Source organism: Phyllostomus discolor, chromosome 6, assembly GCF_004126475.2.
Source record: "Phyllostomus discolor isolate MPI-MPIP mPhyDis1 chromosome 6, mPhyDis1.pri.v3, whole genome shotgun sequence".
Lineage (NCBI taxonomy): Eukaryota > Metazoa > Chordata > Mammalia > Chiroptera > Phyllostomidae > Phyllostomus > Phyllostomus discolor.
The window spans coordinates 14,747,832-14,765,254 of record NC_040908.2 but is presented as its reverse complement, the minus strand read 5'-3'; the positions used below and the strand labels follow the sequence as shown (position 1 = coordinate 14,765,254).

The following is a 17,423-nucleotide window of genomic DNA, read 5'->3' as shown; positions in this document are numbered from 1 at the left end:
TCTCTTTCTCTCTCTCTTGCTCTTATTCTGGCTCTGGCTCTTTTTTTCTTTTTTGAGGGGGAAGAATGGAAGAGGAGGTAAGAAGCATTCCTAGTGATTTCCTCAGTTGAAGTCACCATGGCATTAAAAAGTGTGCCAGGCTCACCCTGATGGGTGTGGCTTAGTGGGTTGGGCCTCATCCCACAGCCGAACACTCACAGGTTTGAGTCCCAGTCAGGGCACATGCCTGGATTGCAGGCCAGGTCCCCTGGTGGGGGCATGTGAAAGGCAGCTGATGGATGTTTCTCTCCCTCCCTTCCCGTCTCTCTAAAAATAAATAAATAAAAGCTTTTAAAAACCCACAGAATGCCAGGTTCAAGTTGTCTCTTAAGGGGAGCATCCTTAAGGATACCTAGTCCTGGTATTGCTGGAAGCAGAAGTGGCTGTCACATTTTGTCACCTTACCTGCAGGCATTAGTGGCATAGTTATGAGTACTTTAACCTAAGTGTGACATAGGTAAGGGGTTTTTATCTCCCTGAGGGAAACTAAATGTTGGGAAAGTGAGGTCACTGGGTGAGGGTGGGTGAGTCCTGCAGGTGACTCAGTGCAAACACTAACTTGCAGCTTGGGTGGGGTGGGGGATTGAATTTTCACAGGGTGACGTTGTCGGTGTGGAGCGGGGCGGGGGAAAGACCGAGGTGATGGTGACCGAAGGTGTGACTACAGTTGCCTACACTCTGGATGAGGGTCTTATTGAGTTTGGAACCGCCATTGATGACGGCAACTACACCCGGTAAGGAGCCAGGCCTCGAACCCACAACCTGGGACGGGTTGTGACGCTGGCCGTATCTAAACAGGGCCTGGTGACCAGGGAGGAGATTAGACAAAAAGGGCAGACAGGTGCCTGGCCCTCTCCTCCCTGCCCCATCACCCCTGTTCCTCTGTGTCTTCCTGACCCTGGACTCAGTCCGTGTGCTTTGGTTCCTTCCTTCTCCAGGGCAACAGCCTTCTTGGAGACTCTGGAAATGACCCCGGAAACCGAGGCAATGTGGAAAACCTTGAGTAAGCTGGCGCTAGAGGCGAGGCAGCTGCACATTGCTGAGAGGTGAGAGGCCGGCAGAGTGAGGTGCCCGGCAGCGGGAAGGCTGACCACATGGGTGTCTCACGAGTGGGCTGCCCCTGTCCTGGGTTAAGGCCCTGCTCCCGTCCCGCGCCAGCAGATATCAGAGAGCCCTTCCACAGTACAGTCGTTCCGAACCCTCTCACCCGGACTGTGAGAGTGTGTTTTGTTGTTTCTGCTCCCCCTTCTTGTAACGAGGGGCCCCTTCAGTTTTTAACACCCGTACCCTACAATCCAGGCATTGATGTGTATATTCTGAGTATGGTATAGAGTGCAGTTAATAGGCCATACTTGGGGCTTCAGACTCTTAGAGTTCAAGTCTGGGCTGCATCTACCAACTTGTGTAACCTTGGAGAGACGACATAACCTTCCAAGCCTTGGTGCCTCAGCTCCCTCTGTGTGAGCTGGGGATAGAACAGAACCTGCGCTGCGGGGTGGGGAAGAAGGGTGGCGGCGGTGGCAGTGGGAAACAACCGAGAGCCTCCGTTCGAACAGCACCGGCTGCAGGTGTTCGGTAAACGCCAGCTGCTGCAGTCCCGGCTGGGAGTCATCCTGGTCCCCTCATTCCCCACAGCCAGACTGTCAGCAAGTCAGGGCAACTCTGATCCAGGGTTTTCACAACATACCAAATGTCTTATTTGTCCAACCCTGCTGTCCCCACCCTCGAACTGGCCACCACCAGCTCCTACCTGCAGTGTTGCAATAGCCTCTTCAGTAGGCTCACTGAGACTGCTCTTACACCCTTAGATCCATTCATCCCACAGCAGTGAGGTAATTTTTAAAAAAACATAAATTAGATTATGTCATTTCACTTGTTCAGCATCTACCAGTAGCTTACTGTTGTCCTCAGCAGAAAACCTGAACTCTTCGCCATGTTTGCAGGCCCTACAACATCTGCTTCCTTCTCCTTCCAGGCACCTGCTTGCCCACTAGCGTCCACCTGCACTGGCACCCTTTCGGCCCTGCGAGTGTGCCAGGCTCCCTCCTGCCCCAGGGCCTGTACTCTGGCTGCCCCTCCTGCCGGCAATGATTTCCCCTCTACACGGCCGCCCCCTCTTGTACTCAGGTCTCAGCTCAGATGTCAGCCCCTCACCCAGGCCTTCTCTGACTGCCAGCTTAAATAGTCCCCTCAGTTACTGTCTGCAATGTCACACAGTTTACTTCCTTTTTCATTCTCTCCAATTCTTTTTTTCTTTGTTTACTAATTATTTGTTTCCACCAGAAAGTAAGTTCCCTGAGACCAAGGCCCTCACATCTGTCTTATTCCCTCTGTGTCTTCAGTTCCGGCAAGACCAGTGCCTGGCACATAATAGATGCTTAGGATATGCCTGCTAAGCCAGTGAATTAATGAAGATCCTTCAGTGATATTACTGTTACTGTCATTGCATCCGTACTGTAGGTGCTTTTCCGCTTTGGGCCATGTAGCAAAAGCACGGTTCCTGCACGAGACCAACGAGATTGCAGATCAAGTGTCTCGGGAATATGCAAGTATTACCCTCCTGATTCGTTCAGTCTCTCCAGCTGAGACTTCCCTTAGTCCTCAGCTCCATGAATCCTGGCTTTCCAGCCGTGACTGGTTTCCTCTATCCTGCCCACTGCCCCCTGCGCCCTCCAGCTGACCATTTTGGAATTGCTTGCCAAAACTCAGGCCTCTGAGCCCATGAAGTTTTTCAGCTTTCTGAGTCTGTTAGCTTCCACATCTCTCTGGCCTTCCTGTGTCGGCTTGCCCAGACAGAATGGCACCTGCAGCATGACAGGCTCACCAGAACCTCCCTTTCCCCTGTAGGGTGGAGAAGGAACAGATTTTTATCAGGTCCGAGCACGTCTAGCCATGCTGGAAAAGAACTACAAACTGGCTGAAATGATCTTCCTAGAACAGGTAATGGGAGAGGAGGGGCCAGAGGGAGGAGGTGGCCTAAAGCTATACAATTTGAGAAGGCCTCTTTAAGAAAAACTGCCCCGGAAGGGGCCTGTGCAAATAGGTGCCCTGAAGCTCAAGCCTCTTTGAGTTTCACAAGAAATCCGCCTCTGCTTGTGTATAAGTAAATGCCACCTGGGCTGGTATCTTAGCCAGGCCAAGGAGAGCTTGCTGACTTCTGATCCTCATGTCTTCCCGGTGTCCCTCTGCCCTCTGCCCGGGTTCCCCTAGAATGCTGTTGAGGAGGCCATGGACATGTACCAGGAGCTGCACCGCTGGGATGAGTGCATCGCAGTGGCCGAGGCCAAGGTATCAGCTGTGTCCTCTCCACAGCGCTTCAGAACTTGGTTCCACCACCATCGGAAACCCCCGCTTGTCAGGGAGGCTGCAGGAACTGGGATGGGTTGGGGCTGGGAGCTGACACGGTGAGGGGTGAGGACACTGGTGTCCAGGAGGATTCCGGTGCTCCAGTGGGATTGGAGGAGCATGGGGAGCAGCAGGGCGGGAAGGAGAGATGTGACTCCCCGTTCTCCTCTGCTGTGTCCCCAGGGGCACCCCGCTCTAGAAAAGCTGCGCCGGAGCTACTACCAGTGGCTGATGGACACCCAGCAAGAAGAGCGAGCCGGTGAACTGCAGGAGAGCCAAGGGGACGGGCTAGCAGCCATCAGCCTCTACCTCAAAGCGGGGCTCCCCGCCAGAGCTGCTCGGCTGGTGCTGACCCAGGAGGAGCTGCTGGCCAACACCGAGCTGGTGGAGCACATCACTGCAGCCCTCATCAAGGGGGAGCTGTATGAAAGGGTAGGGCTGGCTTCCCGTCCCTGTCCCTTATTTCCGGGGCTCAGCGCCCCTCTCCTCCCCAGAGGGGCCTTGGAGTGCCTAGCCCTTCGTGACTGGTGGCCGGTTCTCCTCTTATTGGGGCTGGTACTTGACTCTGTGTGTAGTAAGGGTTTCCTGGTAGTGATACATAGTATGTGTTAACAGGCAGGTGATCTCTTTGAGAAGATTCGAAATCCGCAGCGGGCCCTGGAGTGTTACTGTAAAGGCAGCGCCTTCATGAAAGGTTCGAGTCACCCACAACCCGTCCTTCAGTGTCTCGGACTCCAGCGCATCTGTCCGGGCTCACAGGCTTCCCTTCTCCACGCCTCCACTTCTCACCTGTTTTCCACTCTCCGCTTCCCTGTCCCACTCTCCCTGAGCCCCGCCCCTGGAAGTCCGAGCTGAGTGCCTCTCCATCTCTGGCAGCGGTGGAGCTGGCTCGGATGGCATTCCCAGCGGAGGTGGTGAGGCTAGAGGAGGCGTGGGGGGACCACCTGGTGCAGCAGAAGCAGCTTGACGCAGCCATTAATCACTATATCGAAGCCAGGTATGGGGGTCTGTGGTGCGGAGGAGATCGGGTGTGTGCAAGTAGGGGCGCCAAGGCCTGAAGGAAGAGCTCTCCAAACGCTGCGTGGGGAATGCCCGAGGTGTCCTTCACCACCATCCATCTTCCTCTTTCCTCTGACACGTTTATGCCTTTCCCAACTATGCCAGGTGCTCCATTAAGGCAATTGAAGCTGCCCTGGGTGCCCGCCAGTGGAAGAAGGCAATTTATATATTAGATCTCCAGGACCGGAACACGGCGTCCAAATACTATCCCCGTGTGGCCCAGCACTATGCGTCTCTGCAGGAGTACGAGGTGAGGACCAGCCCCTTTCTGCAGCCTGAGGCCGTCAGTGCAGCGCGACGGGGAGAGGACCGAAGGGGCCGTGGGGGCCCCCTCACCAAACCCTCCCTTCTAAGACCCAGCAACGCCACCACCCTGAATGGGAAGAAACGATTTACTGACCCTGTTTCATTCCAGTGTGACACTGACCCTCCTCCTGGGCCAGCACAAGTGATTGCTCGTGGATAATTCCAACTTAGCTAAAGTAGAAAATCCCTTGCACGGCAGCAAGGTGAGGCCCTTCTAACTCCCACTGTGTTCCCCTCATACTGGCTTTGGCTGGTCTTTTTCCCAAAAGAGTAGAAGGCGTGGGATACCCACAGTCATCTCTTCTCCGTTACGGTGCAAAAACCGCACCCCAGGCTCTGTCTCCTGCAGCCCGGCCGAGGTTTGTTTCCCCCCTGCAGGCTGCTTTAGCTCCGTTGCTCTGACCCTTTGCACCTGCCTCTCTCACCCAGATTGCTGAGGAGCTCTATGTTAAGGGAGACCGGACAAAGGATGCGATAGACATGTACACCCAGGCTGGCCGCTGGGAGCAGGCCCACAAGGTAGAGAGGGCGTGGGGCCGTGGCCGGAGAGTTCCGCCCTGGTGGTTGTGGTGCAGCTCTCCTTCCTCTCTGACCCGCCTCCCATTTCCCTGGGTTCCCAGAAAGCTGAGGAAGTACCAAAACACGGTCAGGGTAACTTTGATCCCTAGCCACAGGGAAAGGCAAGGAAAAAGAGAGACCCGTGTCCCCAAACCTGTAAGTCGGAAGCGCAGGCAGTCTTGGGAGCTGGGGAATCAGGAACACCACTCCTGCCGCTCCGGCGGCCCTGGCAGCCGTGTTCTCACTCCCGCTCCCAGAACCCGGTGGCCTCAGTAGGAGCGGGAACAGAGGCCCCCAGCACACGGCATCTCTGACCCTCCTGCCTTAGTGCAATACAGTCCTTGCCTGGCTTCTTACGGACTTGAATTCCCAGCGCTGTCCGGGAGGGTGGCAGTAACCACACTCCTGTGCGCGGTGGAGAGTTCAGAGGTCTGTGGAGACAGGTTCCCTTCAGCCCCACTTCACTCAGGAACTGGCACCCGTGACTACTCTTGCTTTGTGCACACAGCTGGCGACGAAGTGCATGAGGCCAGAAGAGGTGTCGGTCCTGTACATCACCCAGGCGCAGGAGATGGAGAAGCAGGGCAAGTACCGCGAGGCTGAAAGGTGAGCAGGGGCCCCGAGGACATGTGGAGGGAGAGGGAGACGGGGTCTGAGGGCGTGTCCTGTGCAGGAGTGACCCTGGCGGCAGGAACGTGGGTCTAGGAGGCCCCAGTAGTGTCTCCTTCCCCCAGGCTGTATGTGACAGTGGAAGAGCCTGATCTTGCCATCACCATGTTCAAAAAACACAAGCTGTATGATGACATGATCCGCCTGGTGGGGAAGCACCACCCAGACCTCCTCAGTGACACACACCTCCACCTGGGCAAGGTGAGCCCTTCCTCTGCCCCTGCATACCTCTTCGTCAGACAGGCCGCACCGGCCTCTCTCTCCGTGCTGACCCACCCCTCCACAGGAGCTGGAGGCTGAGGGCCGACTTCCGGAGGCCGAGTACCACTACCTCGAGGCCCAGGAATGGAAGGCAACCGTGAACATGTACCGGTCTAATGGGCTCTGGGAAGAGGCCTACCGGGTAAGGGATCCAGGCCACACTGGGGGCACAGCCCTCCTTCCCCACCCTCAAGTGGCCGTCTAATTCTGCTCCGGGCATGGGCCTCTGAAACACGTCCCCACCTATGCCCAGAATTTCTCATGCAATCTTTTAAGGGTTTGTAGACCATCTGAAATCCGTCCCTGGCCCGTGAACAGGTTAAGAGACCCAGAAACTCAGCCTCCTTCCTGTTGTTCTTGCCCCGGTACCTGATCCCTGCTGCAGCCGAGGGCGGGTCAGAGGCGAGAAGGGAGCAGCCCCACATCCCTGCACTGGCGGGCTGCCAAGTGGCTTTGCTTTACAGGTGGCCAAGGCCCACGGAGGACCTAATGCACACAAACACGTGGCCTATCTGTGGGCCAAGAGCCTGGGAGGAGAGGCTGCGGTTCGACTGCTTAACAAGCTGGGACTCCTAGAAGCTGCCGTGGACCACGCAGCCGACAACTGGTGAGGCGCTGAGCCGTCTCTCCCGGCCCCGTTCCAGGCAGAGCCTCCACGCTGAGGAAGAGGACGGAGGCGTAACTCAAAAGCATTTCTAAAACCTGAGGCCGAGTGAAGAAGTGTGATCAGGAGAGATCCTTGGAAGGCCCTGACAGAGAGGGAAGAATGAATTAGTAACTCTTCCCCTCGTCTCAGAACAGTGTTTAATCTTCGGCTGTTCTGAGAATAAAAGTGGAGAGAGAGAGAGCTTTTAAAGCTAAAATGCGCTAAGCCAGTATCTTACTTCTGAGTAACAGAAGTGTGACTCCGTTAAATGCAAAATGAGCTTTTCTCAAGTAAGTGTCACAGATGCCAGCAGTAGCCCTGCGTCAGTCAGAGTGCTGAGGATAGTGTCACGCGTCTCCAAGAGACGGTTTCTCTGCGACCGTAGACGTGGCTCGGGAGGAGGCGGCGGTTGCGGCCCTGTGAGGCCCGCTGCCCCTTCCCCTGCCTCCCGCCCATCCCGCTCGTCCCCGCGGCTAGTCTCGGGGGAGCACAGGCTTTTCCAAGTGCGTCCTGATCCACGGCGACGGTCATGTGACCATGACCAGACTGCGTGCCTACGTTTCTTCACGTCTCCCTGTGTTTCTGTATCCGTTCCGGCAATTGTCTTTCTTAATCTCTCCCTTCCCTCATTTCTTGCCTCTTCTGTTTTCTCTTGCCTGCTCTTTCTCTTATAAAAGGAAGTACTGAGTAGGCGAACCTTCTCTGCACCTTCCCTTTCAGCTCCTTTGACTTTGCTTTTGAGCTCTCCCGGCTGGCCCTCAAGCACAAAACCCCCGAGATTCATCTCCGATACGCTATGTACCTGGAGGATGAGGTATGGATGCCATCCTTCTCCAGTGCCCTTGACCCTGACCACGGGGTCTCCTTTCCACCCCCCAGCCCACTGCGCCAGGGGTTCCCACGGCTGCCTGTGACGCCAATCTCCTCATCACGTGCGCCTGCCCCGCTCTTCCTATAGGGTAAATTTGAAGAGGCTGAAGCGGAATTCATCAGGGCTGGCAAACCCAAGGAAGCAGTCCTCATGTGAGTGACCCCAGAAACTCCAAAATCCTGTCCCCCCGAGCCCGGCCCCAGGGCCCCTCACTGTCCCCCTCGCCTTCTCCCAAACCTAGTCCCGGTGAACGGTGTGCCCTTCAGTGGCGTGCCCGTTTGTTCCCGCCGTCGAGGCCTCAGCCCCGTGCTTAGCCTCTCCTGGGTCCCCATCTGGGGGCAGGTTTGTCCACAACCAGGACTGGGAGGCCGCTCAGCGCGTGGCCGAGGCCCACGACCCTGACAGCGTCGCTGAGGTGCTCGTGGGGCAGGCCCGGGTGGCCTTGGAGGAGAAGGACTTTCAGAAAGCGGAAGGACTGCTGCTTCGGGCCCAGAGACCAGGCCTGGCCCTCAATTACTATAAGGTGGGACACCGGCGTCAGGGCCGTGAGGGGAGGGGAAGGGCATATCTGAGCCCACAGAGCGCTGCACAGACCTCTGGTACCGAGAAAGATCAGGCTAGCACTGGGGCGGGGAAGGAGAGACAGTGGAAGGAGGAAAGAGGTTCAAGACCTGGGAATTGGGGAGCTGTGCCACATAGGTAGCCATAGGAAGCTGTCATTTCTTCCTCTTCCCTCCCGATACCTGGACATCTGAGCAGGAGGCTGGATTATGGAGCGATGCCCTGCGGATCTGCAAGGACTACGTGCCTGGCCAGCTGGAGGCTCTGCAGGAAGAGTATGAGCGGGAAGCTACCAAGAAGGGGGCCAGGTATGAAGCCAGGGGCCGGGAAATGTGGGCAGGGCTGGGGGTGGGTCATAAAGTGCGCACAGGATAGGCCACGCCGCCCCTGCCCGTTCCCGTCACGAGCAGTGCCATCTTCACAGGGGCATGGAGGGGCTGGTGGAACAAGCTCGCCAGTGGGAGCAGGCCGGGGAGTACAGCCGTGCCGTCGACTGCTACCTCAAAGTGCGGGACGTGGGGAGCAGCAGCCTGGTAGAGAAGTGCTGGATGAAGGTGAGGCCGCCACGCCCTGCCTGGCTGCCACCTCCCCAGGCGCCATCCACGCCCAGCATTCCTTTGCAGACATTCATCGCTTTTCTCCGGTCTTTCTGTTTTCAGTCGGGTCATAGGTATCTGTTGAGTGCTTGCTAGATGTTAGGTCCAGAACCTCCGAAGGCTATAAAAGGGGGTGTCTGACAGCCCTGACAGTAAGAAATTGGGGCAATTTAGACAGACATGTGGCTCATTTCATTAATACTGTATCTGAATGAGGTGATCACTCAGTGACCACTAAAGCATGTGGTTCAAAGTGAAGTTCAGAGAAGGTTGAGATCTCCGGGGGCTGCAGGGGCCTGGGAGGCTTTGGGAGGCAAATTCTAGGGCCCGGAGCTGGAGCCAGATGGAGCTCAGGGAGGAAGCAGAGGCTCCCCTCCACCCAGCACCTGGAAAGAAGCCTCCAGCAGACCAAGCCAAGCCAATGTGTTTCATCAATTCTAGGACATATAAACAGTCACATGTTAGTGTCTTTGACATTGGGATCCGTGTACAGTTTCAATGATGTGCCTTAGATTCAGGCAAATGTGGTATTAGGTGCTATGGGCGGTGAGATTGATCAGCCCCCTAAATAAAGTGCTGGTGCGGTGGTGCCCTTGCAGAATTTCCCTTAGGCTTCTGAGGCCTTGTCACTGAACGGCCCGTAGAAGCTGAGGGGAAGGAAGTAAAAAGAAGGAGTGATGATTGTTCTGAGAGTTCAGTGGATTTTACTCTTATTTTTTAAAGATTTTATTTGTTTTTAGAGAGAGGGGAAGGGAGAGAGAAAGGGAGAGAAACATCAATGTGTGGTTGCCTCTCACACACCCCCTACTGAAGACCTGGCCCACGACCCAGGCATGTGCTCTGACTGGGAATCAAACTGGTGACCCTTTGGTTTGCAGGCCCACACTCAATCCACTGAGCCACACCAGCCAGGGCAGAGTTTAGTGGATTTTAACCAGCAAGTATAATATTTATTAAGCATCTGCTGTGTCTTATTCTGAGGCATTGCTTACTGGGGTCTGTGCACGACTATACCTTGTTCAGATTGGGCAGAGGATGGCTTCCTGGTGGGGGCACTTTAAGCTCCCAAGGATTTGGCAGGTGAAGAAAGACAGGCAAGAACAGGTGGGGGAAAGACCAGGAGGACTAGCGTGGTCTGTAGCTAAATTAGGCCACATGGAAATTAAAATCTGGGGAGGCTGTCAGCATCACAGTGGAAACAGAGTGAGCTTATGGAACACTAGGGTTTGTAGAGTTACTGACTGTAGGTTGGAAGGTGTCTCTAAGGTCACCTAGACCAGCACTGTCCAACAGAAATGTAATGCAAGTCACACACGTAATTGAACATTTTCTAGTAGCCACATTCAAATGAGTAAAAACAAACAGGTGAAAATACAACATTTTACCTAACCCAACATACCTAAACTATTATTCCAATATGCAATCAGTATAAACACGTGTTGAGATACGTACGGTATACTTCTTTTTCCGTACTAAGTCTTCGAAATGCAGTGTGCGTGCAGGCTCACAGCACGTCCCAGCTGGGACGCCACACGGGACTGGTGGCCGCTGTTCTGGACACTGCGAGTCTGGACCAACCATCATTCTTACCGTGCAGAAACTGAGGCTCAGAGAAGCCCCACACGAATATTTACAAAACGTCCTGGACTGCTATTTAGGGTTTCTTTACCTACACCGTGTTACCAAGATCCTATTTGTGACAAAGAACTTGAGAAACCAGTTTGTCGAAGGTGACAGGACCAAGTACAGTGACCTTAGACAGCAAGGAGTGTCTGAAAGAGGATGAGCCAGGAGGTGCTGATGGCCCACCAGGCGGGCTTTTCCTAGGAGGGTGGACGGTGAGGGAGAGTTCATTGAAAAGAGCAAGTTGGCAACTGGAGGGAGAAAACAGACCAGGCTGAAGATCCCCAGCGGTCCTTGTCCCTCCCACCCGTCTCCCTCTTCTGTTCAACCACACAGGCAGCCGAGCTCTCCATCAAGTTTCTGCCTCCGCAGCGCAGTCTGGAAGTGGTTCGGGCTGTAGGACCCCAGCTGATTGGAATTGGGAAGCACTGTGCAGTAAGTAGGGTGCTGGGGCTGAAGAGACACGGGTTCTGCAGAGGCTGGGGAATGGAGACATCGACACCCAGGCAGGTGTGCCTCGGCAGGCGTGGCGTGCAGTTGTGGGGACACTGAGGGAAGGGTTCACAGAGGGCGAACTGAGAGGCGTGGGCAGGAAAGATGGTCCCCCATCTCAGGTTTCCCTCCATGCAGGCTGCGGAGCTCTATCTGAACCTGGACCTAGTCAAGGAAGCCATCGACGCTTTCATGGAGGCGGAGGAGTGGAACAAGGCCAAGCGCGTAGCCAAGGAGTTAGATCCCCGGTGAGCTTGCTGCCCCTTCTCCCTGGGAAATTCTCTTACTTCTTTTGTAAAAACTAAGATTAGAGAAAGTTCTCGTGGGAAGAGTGTGACGTGAGACCCCCCCCGGGACCATGGAGTGTGAGATCTCTGCACATCTTCGCAGGTACGAGGACTATGTGGACCAGCATTATAAAGACTTCCTCAAGGACCAGGGCAAAGTGGACTCGGTGAGACTTGAGGAGCTAGCAGGGGGCAGAACACAGAAGGGGGCTTGAGATTCTTGCCCTCTTCTCCCCCTCACCCCTCTCCCCTAACTCTGTCTTTTCGACGGATCCGTAGCTGGTGGGTGTGGATGTGGTGGCCGCCCTGGACCTGTACGTGGAGCAGGGCCAGTGGGACAAGTGCATCGAAACAGCCACCAAGCAGGTACCACTCTCTTCCTCCCATTCCCAGCTCTTCTGTACGTGTTCCCAGGACCCCCCACCTGCCCCTACCTGTCCCTTACTTCCTGAAAGCCCAAACCCTAGAGACGCCCGATCAACTGCAGAGCGCCTAGTCTTCCACACTCTGAAATCAGGGTCAGAGGCCAAGGGGGCCGGCTGGCACGTGCCCTTTGCCTACTAAACAAATCCACAGTCTCAAGTTACCGGCTCCCCCCCCCCCCCCCCCCCCCCATACACACTGTCTGGTCTTGCTAATCCCAACCTCTCCCATGCTTTCCCCACCTCCGGGATAGAACTACAAGATTCTGCACAAGTACGTGGCTTTGTATGCAACTCACCTGATCCGAGAGGGTGCCTACGCCCAGGCACTGGCCCTGTATGTGCAACACGGAGCCCCTGCTAACCCACAGGTACCAGCCTGCTCCTTGGGGTGAACGTCTCCTCAAGAAATTGTTTCCTTCTCCTCGAGAACCACCCTCCCCTCAGGAGCTGTCTTTGTTAGGGATTCTTTGATCAGTGTCAGGCCCAGAGACCCCACGCAGTCTCTCCAAAACAAATGGCCTCTGGAGATTTACCCTTTGAGGAAACACCAACCTCCCAAGCTTTTACCTACTACACAGGGAACAGCCTTTCAGAAATGAATCCCACACCAACCTCCAGGGCCTTGACTGCCCCCAGTGAAGGTACACCGCTGGCCCATCTGAGCATCACAGCTCTCTGGAACGCAATCCCACATTTCCCCGCAGTCACAGAGCACCAGTTAGTAAGAAATAGTTATCTTCACCCCCACCGGTGTAGTTCAGTGGGTTGGGCATCGTCCTGCAAACCAGGAGGTTGCTGGTTCGATTCCCGGTCAAGGCACACACCTGGGTTGCAGATTCAGTCCCTTGGTCCCTGATGGAGAAGCTTGCGGAAGGCAGCTGCTAGATGTTTCTCTCCCTCCCTCCCCCTGCTAAAATCAAAAATTAAAATTGAAAAAGAGTATTTGCTTACTCCTAATTCTCTTTCATAAAAAATAACACTTTCTCCATCACTGTCCCGCAGTTCCTCCCCATGCACATTACAGCCCGTTTTCCTTTCTTTGACCCACTTCCACTGACTTGCTCTCGAGCCGTCCCCACCTCACTCAGCTCCTCTCACCCCGCTCCCTTCAGAACTTCAACATCTACAAAAGGATCTTCACCGACGTGGTGAGCTCACCCGGGACCAACAGCGCTGAGGCCTACCACACCTGGGCTGACCTCCGGGATGTCCTCTTCAACCTGGTGCGCAAGTCGGGCCGACTAGTGTCCCTGTCTTGTCTCCTTTCCTGCCCTTAAACCTCTCATGTATTGTATCTTCCTCTGTCCAGGTGGCCACCAGTTGACCACTCTGTGGCCTGGTACTCCAACCCCTGACCCAGGTTATACTCTCTGCCTGCTCTAGTGTGAAAACCTGGTGAAGTCCAGTGAGGCCAACTCTGCAGCCCACGAGGAGTTTGAGACGATGCTGCTGATCGCTCACTACTATGCCGCCCGCTCTGCAGCCCAGAGTGTCAAACAGCTGGTGAGGTGGCGGGGAGGGGCACTAGGGCTTGTGGGCGCTCCTTCAAACGCGTTAAATTGACTGAATTCAAGTTCTGGGTTCTCAAGCTTGACCCAGTTCTCTCCTAGCTTCTTTTCTGTTTAAATAAATCTTGACTCCCTGCTGAGATGGTTTTCTCCCTGCCTTTGATCTTCTTAGGGCTGTGTGCTCACACAGCTCCAGCCTCATTACGCTTTAACACTCAGATCCCATGATCTCTGCATCGGCCTCTCTTACACCTACCTTTGGCTTGTTCATCATAGTATTCAATGTACTGTAGCGATTTTCAACCCTTTTCATCCAGTAATATACCAGCAATTTTCAATCTTTTTCATCACATAAACTAATTACTAAAATTCTGTGGCACACCAAAAAATATGTTGACAATCTGACACAAAAAAACAGGTATAATTTTTGACTCACTCACACCAGGTGGCTATTGTTGTGTTGGCTGTTGTCATTTTTTTATGTGACAATCTAAGGGAAAAGAGGGCAGCCCCTGACTCAATGGTCAGGTATTGCATGTTTTAAAAATTCTTGTAGCACGCTGGCTCAAAACCAATGTTGTGTCATGATTTCATGCACTTGGTTGGTAGAATTCTAGACGTGGAAGGAAATTTAGAAGTCATCTGTGCCCAGTCCTGTGCAGATGAAAATAACTAAGACCCAGAACAGCTGGAGACCCAGCGCAGTTTGGTAATGATGGTTGGTTTTCCGGCTCCGTGGCTGCCTGAGTCATAAGATCACTGGTCTGCTTGCTTGGCCACGAAGGGCCAAGGTCATAACGCTCTGACTTTAATCTGTAGGAAACGGTGGCTGCCAAGCTTTCTGTTTCACTTTTACGTCACACCCAGCTACTACCTGCAGACAAGGCCTTCTACGAAGCAGGCGTTGCAGCCAAGGTGAGCTGGGAGGAGGAAGGGTGCGGTTGAGGAGATAAGGAAATCCGAGGTTGGAAGGCAGACTTAATCCCGTCTGCTCAGGAAGAGCAGAGCTGCCTGTGGGGCTGACGTTATGGAGGATACCCGTTTCCTGTATCTTCCTGGATTCTTCCCCCGCATCCTGTAAAAGCAGCATCCAAGCCCAGCTGCTCACCCCCACTTGCAACTTTTCTCTGTTGCAGGCAGTTGGCTGGGAGAACATGGCATTCATCTTCCTCAACCGCTTTTTGGATCTGACGGATGTGAGTAGGGAGGTGGTGCCCGCAGGCGGGGAGGTTGTGCTGGTCACAGCTGTGCCTATCTCATGACAGCTTACCCTGCCACAGGCAATCGAGGAAGGGACTCTGGATGCCCTTGACCACTCTGACTTTCAGGACACAGACATTCCCTTCGAAGTGCCTCTGCCAGCCAAGCAGCACGTACCAGTAAGGACACACGACTGGAGAAGGGGAGGCTCACCAGTACACATGCACTGAGAAGGGAGGCCATGTTAGGATGGTCCTCCCAACACTTTGTACCGGTCGTCAGTCAACCACGGCCTCAGTCCTCACTGGTCCTTTAGTGACAGTAGAAGCAGAGTAAAAGAGCTAAGGCTGTGACTGGGACCCCTAATTCAAAGAGGACCATTCATGGGTGAAAGGACGAGGCTTAGCAATCCTCCCCACTTGCCGCCCACCATTTGCCCTGCCTTGCCCTGTGTGAAGCTGCTGCTCCCTGCGTCCTTCCCAGGAGGCTCAGAGAGAAGAGGTTCGAGACTGGGTGCTCACAGTCTCAATGGACCAGCGGCTAGAGCAGGTCCTACCTCGGGATGAACGCGGTGCCTACGAGGCTTCCCTGGTGGCGGCGAGCACTGGCGTTCGGGCACTGCCCTGCCTCATTACAGGTACAGAACCCCAGAGCGCCGTGCATTCTGGAGTAGGTGGAAGGGAGGGGGAAACAGCAGGGTCGACTCTCCTGTGGTTCAGTAAAGGATGTAGAACATCCTACTCCCTACCCCTCAATTCATCTTTGTTTTCCCCCTCAATCCCTCTCAAACCCCAGTTCATCTTTTTTTCTTCCCCCACAGGATACCCCATTCTGAGGAATAAAATTGAATTTAAGCGGCCAGGGAAGGCGGCTAATAAGGACAACTGGAATAAGTTCCTTATGGCTATCAAGGTTTGAGCAGGAGACTTACAGGGTGGGGCAGGGAGAGCAGCGCTGCAGAAAACAGACCACTAGACGGGTGGGTGGGACTGTCAAGAAGACAGGTGCAGGCCCCGAACCCGGCTGCCCACGCTGATGGAGCTGATTTTCTTTAGAGCAGGCATGTTTTTCTCAGCCCTGATGAGTTCCTCTGACGTTCTTTCTGTTTGCTCACAGACCTCCCACAGCCCGGTGTGCCAGGACGTACTGAAATTCATTAGTCAGTGGTGCGGAGGGCTCCCGAGCACCAGCTTTTCCTTTCAGTGACTGGCAGAGCTCAGGGAGGAATACTGAGTTCTTTCCTTCATTAAACTCTTGTGACTAACAGAGATTGCTGTATTCTTTGATCAAGGTCACCCTCAATACCAGCCCAGTGCCCTTTCCCCCCCAATCAGAATCAAGTAGAAGAAAAGTTCTTTTATTACAATGTTTATGTCATCCTAGAGGTCAGTGGAAAGCCGTGTGGACTGAGTCTTTGGATTAGCAGCACCTGCTTGACAGAAGGGAGAACCTGGGTCAGAGCTCGAGCAGGAGAGCAAGGGACTAGACTCAATTCTAAGAGCAGTTCCCTGCCCCTGCCCTCTCCCAGGCCACAATCCTCATGGCCAATTACCTGTCCTAAACCCAGCTTTTCTGTGATGCCTGGATTTCTTGAGTTTGACCCAGCAGCTGCTCACTATCCTGCCTATTACATTTAGGATGTTCAAGCTCTCTCAGTTCCTCCAGCTGCAGGAGAGAGTGGAGTTAGTACTCTGGCCCTGAATTACAGTCCAGCACCTTTTCAACACAGCCAATCTGTGTTGCATGAACCCTTCCTGTTCACCTTCCTTACCTGCCCCTGTAGCCTTTCCTTCCTGAACGGTCCAACCCCAAGGAGGGTGAGGGCTGCCACACAGCAGTAACCTGAGAGAGCAGCCTCCACTGCGGACATGAGCAGAGAAGGAATCCAGAGAGCCAAGGCTGTATCCTGAAAGGTGAAGAGGAAGGATGGAGGGCAGACTAGGAAGGAGCAGGGCAGGAGTGGCAAATGGGAACAAGGCTTTGGGGGCTGCAAAGCTAAGACACACTCACATAGATTCTTGTGGGGTCAAAGGGGCAGTCAGCGTGTCCAGACCCCTGATCCAGTGGTACCAAAGGATCCAGCAGTCCTGGATGGCAGTCGGCAATGAGCCGGCGGCCACCATTGGCCACAGTAAGTGACACAGCGAGGAGGAGGCCCATGGAGCAGGCAGCGGACAAGAGCAGGTTCACCAGAGCTACTGCCAGCAGGGCCCAGTGCTGACAGGGTCGGGAGATCGGGTGAGCAGCCTGGGGTGGCTGGCTGTCCCACTGACTCTCCCACTGGGTCTCTCTATTCGGGGCTCCTCCTCCCCACTTGAAGTTGAGTCAGCCCCCATTTCCCTGACTCGAGGCCCCCTCATTTAAGCTGCAGGAATCCCCCCTCACCAGTCGTGGGCGAAAGAGATTCCTGGATGCCATGAGGGCCACAAGTCCCAAGGAAACACTCTAGAAGACACAAAGCCCGAATGAGGCCCAGGTTGTTCTGGGCAGGGCACGCCGCCCGCCCCGTAATTCAGCTCGCCCGTCACACTCACCAGCAGCCCTGAGCCCACAGAGATGATATTGGCCGTGGTGTACTCTGGGGTGACGCCACCTCGGGGGTTGGCAACATGCCGCAAAACGGTACCATGCAGCACGGCCCCCAGCAGCAGGTTCACGTGGCCCACCAGGATGAGGGCGAGGCCCACGCGCATAAGCCGCCAAGGGCCTCGGGCTGCGTCTGCGGAGCGCGGGGGAGGGGCAAGCCTGAGCCCAAGGGAAACCAGGAAAGCCCGCGCGGTTACCCCAGCTACCCGGGGGCCCCGGGAGCTTGGGAGGGGTTCGGATGAGTACAGGAGACCGAGACCAAAGGAGCGGTAAGTTACCGAATCTGCAGGCGCGGCAGCACCGCATTGTCCCTTCGCCGGGCCAGGCAGTTCTACCTGGCCCCGCCCCGCCCGCACTTGGAGGCTGGCCCCGCCCACTGCCACCTGAAGGC

The 17,423-nt window shown here is 54.9% G+C and overlaps 2 protein-coding genes across 2 annotated transcripts in view; one reads left to right on the top strand and one right to left on the bottom strand.

Moving 5' to 3' along the window:
• IFT172 (intraflagellar transport 172) overlaps positions 1-15,714 on the top strand; it is a 32,790-nt gene extending 17,076 nt beyond the window's left edge. Inside the window, exons 17-48 of the mRNA XM_028515680.2 lie at positions 637-773; positions 978-1,085; positions 2,500-2,584; positions 2,887-2,979; positions 3,250-3,327; positions 3,568-3,816; positions 4,000-4,078; positions 4,261-4,381; positions 4,549-4,693; positions 5,179-5,268; positions 5,816-5,913; positions 6,042-6,177; positions 6,263-6,379; positions 6,702-6,844; positions 7,604-7,697; positions 7,842-7,906; positions 8,097-8,277; positions 8,514-8,623; positions 8,740-8,869; positions 10,871-10,969; positions 11,165-11,274; positions 11,417-11,480; positions 11,593-11,679; positions 11,990-12,106; positions 12,851-12,961; positions 13,122-13,241; positions 14,066-14,161; positions 14,383-14,442; positions 14,527-14,625; positions 14,930-15,083; positions 15,267-15,358; positions 15,563-15,714. Coding sequence (XP_028371481.1) covers positions 637-773; positions 978-1,085; positions 2,500-2,584; positions 2,887-2,979; positions 3,250-3,327; positions 3,568-3,816; positions 4,000-4,078; positions 4,261-4,381; positions 4,549-4,693; positions 5,179-5,268; positions 5,816-5,913; positions 6,042-6,177; positions 6,263-6,379; positions 6,702-6,844; positions 7,604-7,697; positions 7,842-7,906; positions 8,097-8,277; positions 8,514-8,623; positions 8,740-8,869; positions 10,871-10,969; positions 11,165-11,274; positions 11,417-11,480; positions 11,593-11,679; positions 11,990-12,106; positions 12,851-12,961; positions 13,122-13,241; positions 14,066-14,161; positions 14,383-14,442; positions 14,527-14,625; positions 14,930-15,083; positions 15,267-15,358; positions 15,563-15,652 — 3,558 coding nt within the window. The 3' untranslated portion in view covers positions 15,653-15,714. The remainder of the gene's footprint in view (positions 1-636; positions 774-977; positions 1,086-2,499; positions 2,585-2,886; positions 2,980-3,249; positions 3,328-3,567; positions 3,817-3,999; positions 4,079-4,260; positions 4,382-4,548; positions 4,694-5,178; positions 5,269-5,815; positions 5,914-6,041; positions 6,178-6,262; positions 6,380-6,701; positions 6,845-7,603; positions 7,698-7,841; positions 7,907-8,096; positions 8,278-8,513; positions 8,624-8,739; positions 8,870-10,870; positions 10,970-11,164; positions 11,275-11,416; positions 11,481-11,592; positions 11,680-11,989; positions 12,107-12,850; positions 12,962-13,121; positions 13,242-14,065; positions 14,162-14,382; positions 14,443-14,526; positions 14,626-14,929; positions 15,084-15,266; positions 15,359-15,562) is intronic.
• Positions 15,715-15,787: 73 nt separating this feature from the next.
• Positions 15,788-17,401, bottom strand: KRTCAP3 (keratinocyte associated protein 3). The gene is made up of 7 exons (XM_028514651.2): positions 17,311-17,401; positions 16,981-17,165; positions 16,832-16,891; positions 16,457-16,663; positions 16,218-16,352; positions 15,999-16,111; positions 15,788-15,875 (listed from the first exon to the last, which is right to left on the bottom strand). The coding sequence occupies exons 1-6, from the start codon at positions 17,336-17,338 to the stop codon at positions 16,004-16,006; spliced, it is 723 nt and encodes a 240-aa protein (XP_028370452.2). The 5' UTR covers positions 17,339-17,401; the 3' UTR covers positions 15,788-15,875; positions 15,999-16,003.
• Positions 17,402-17,423: the final 22 nt, after the last annotated feature.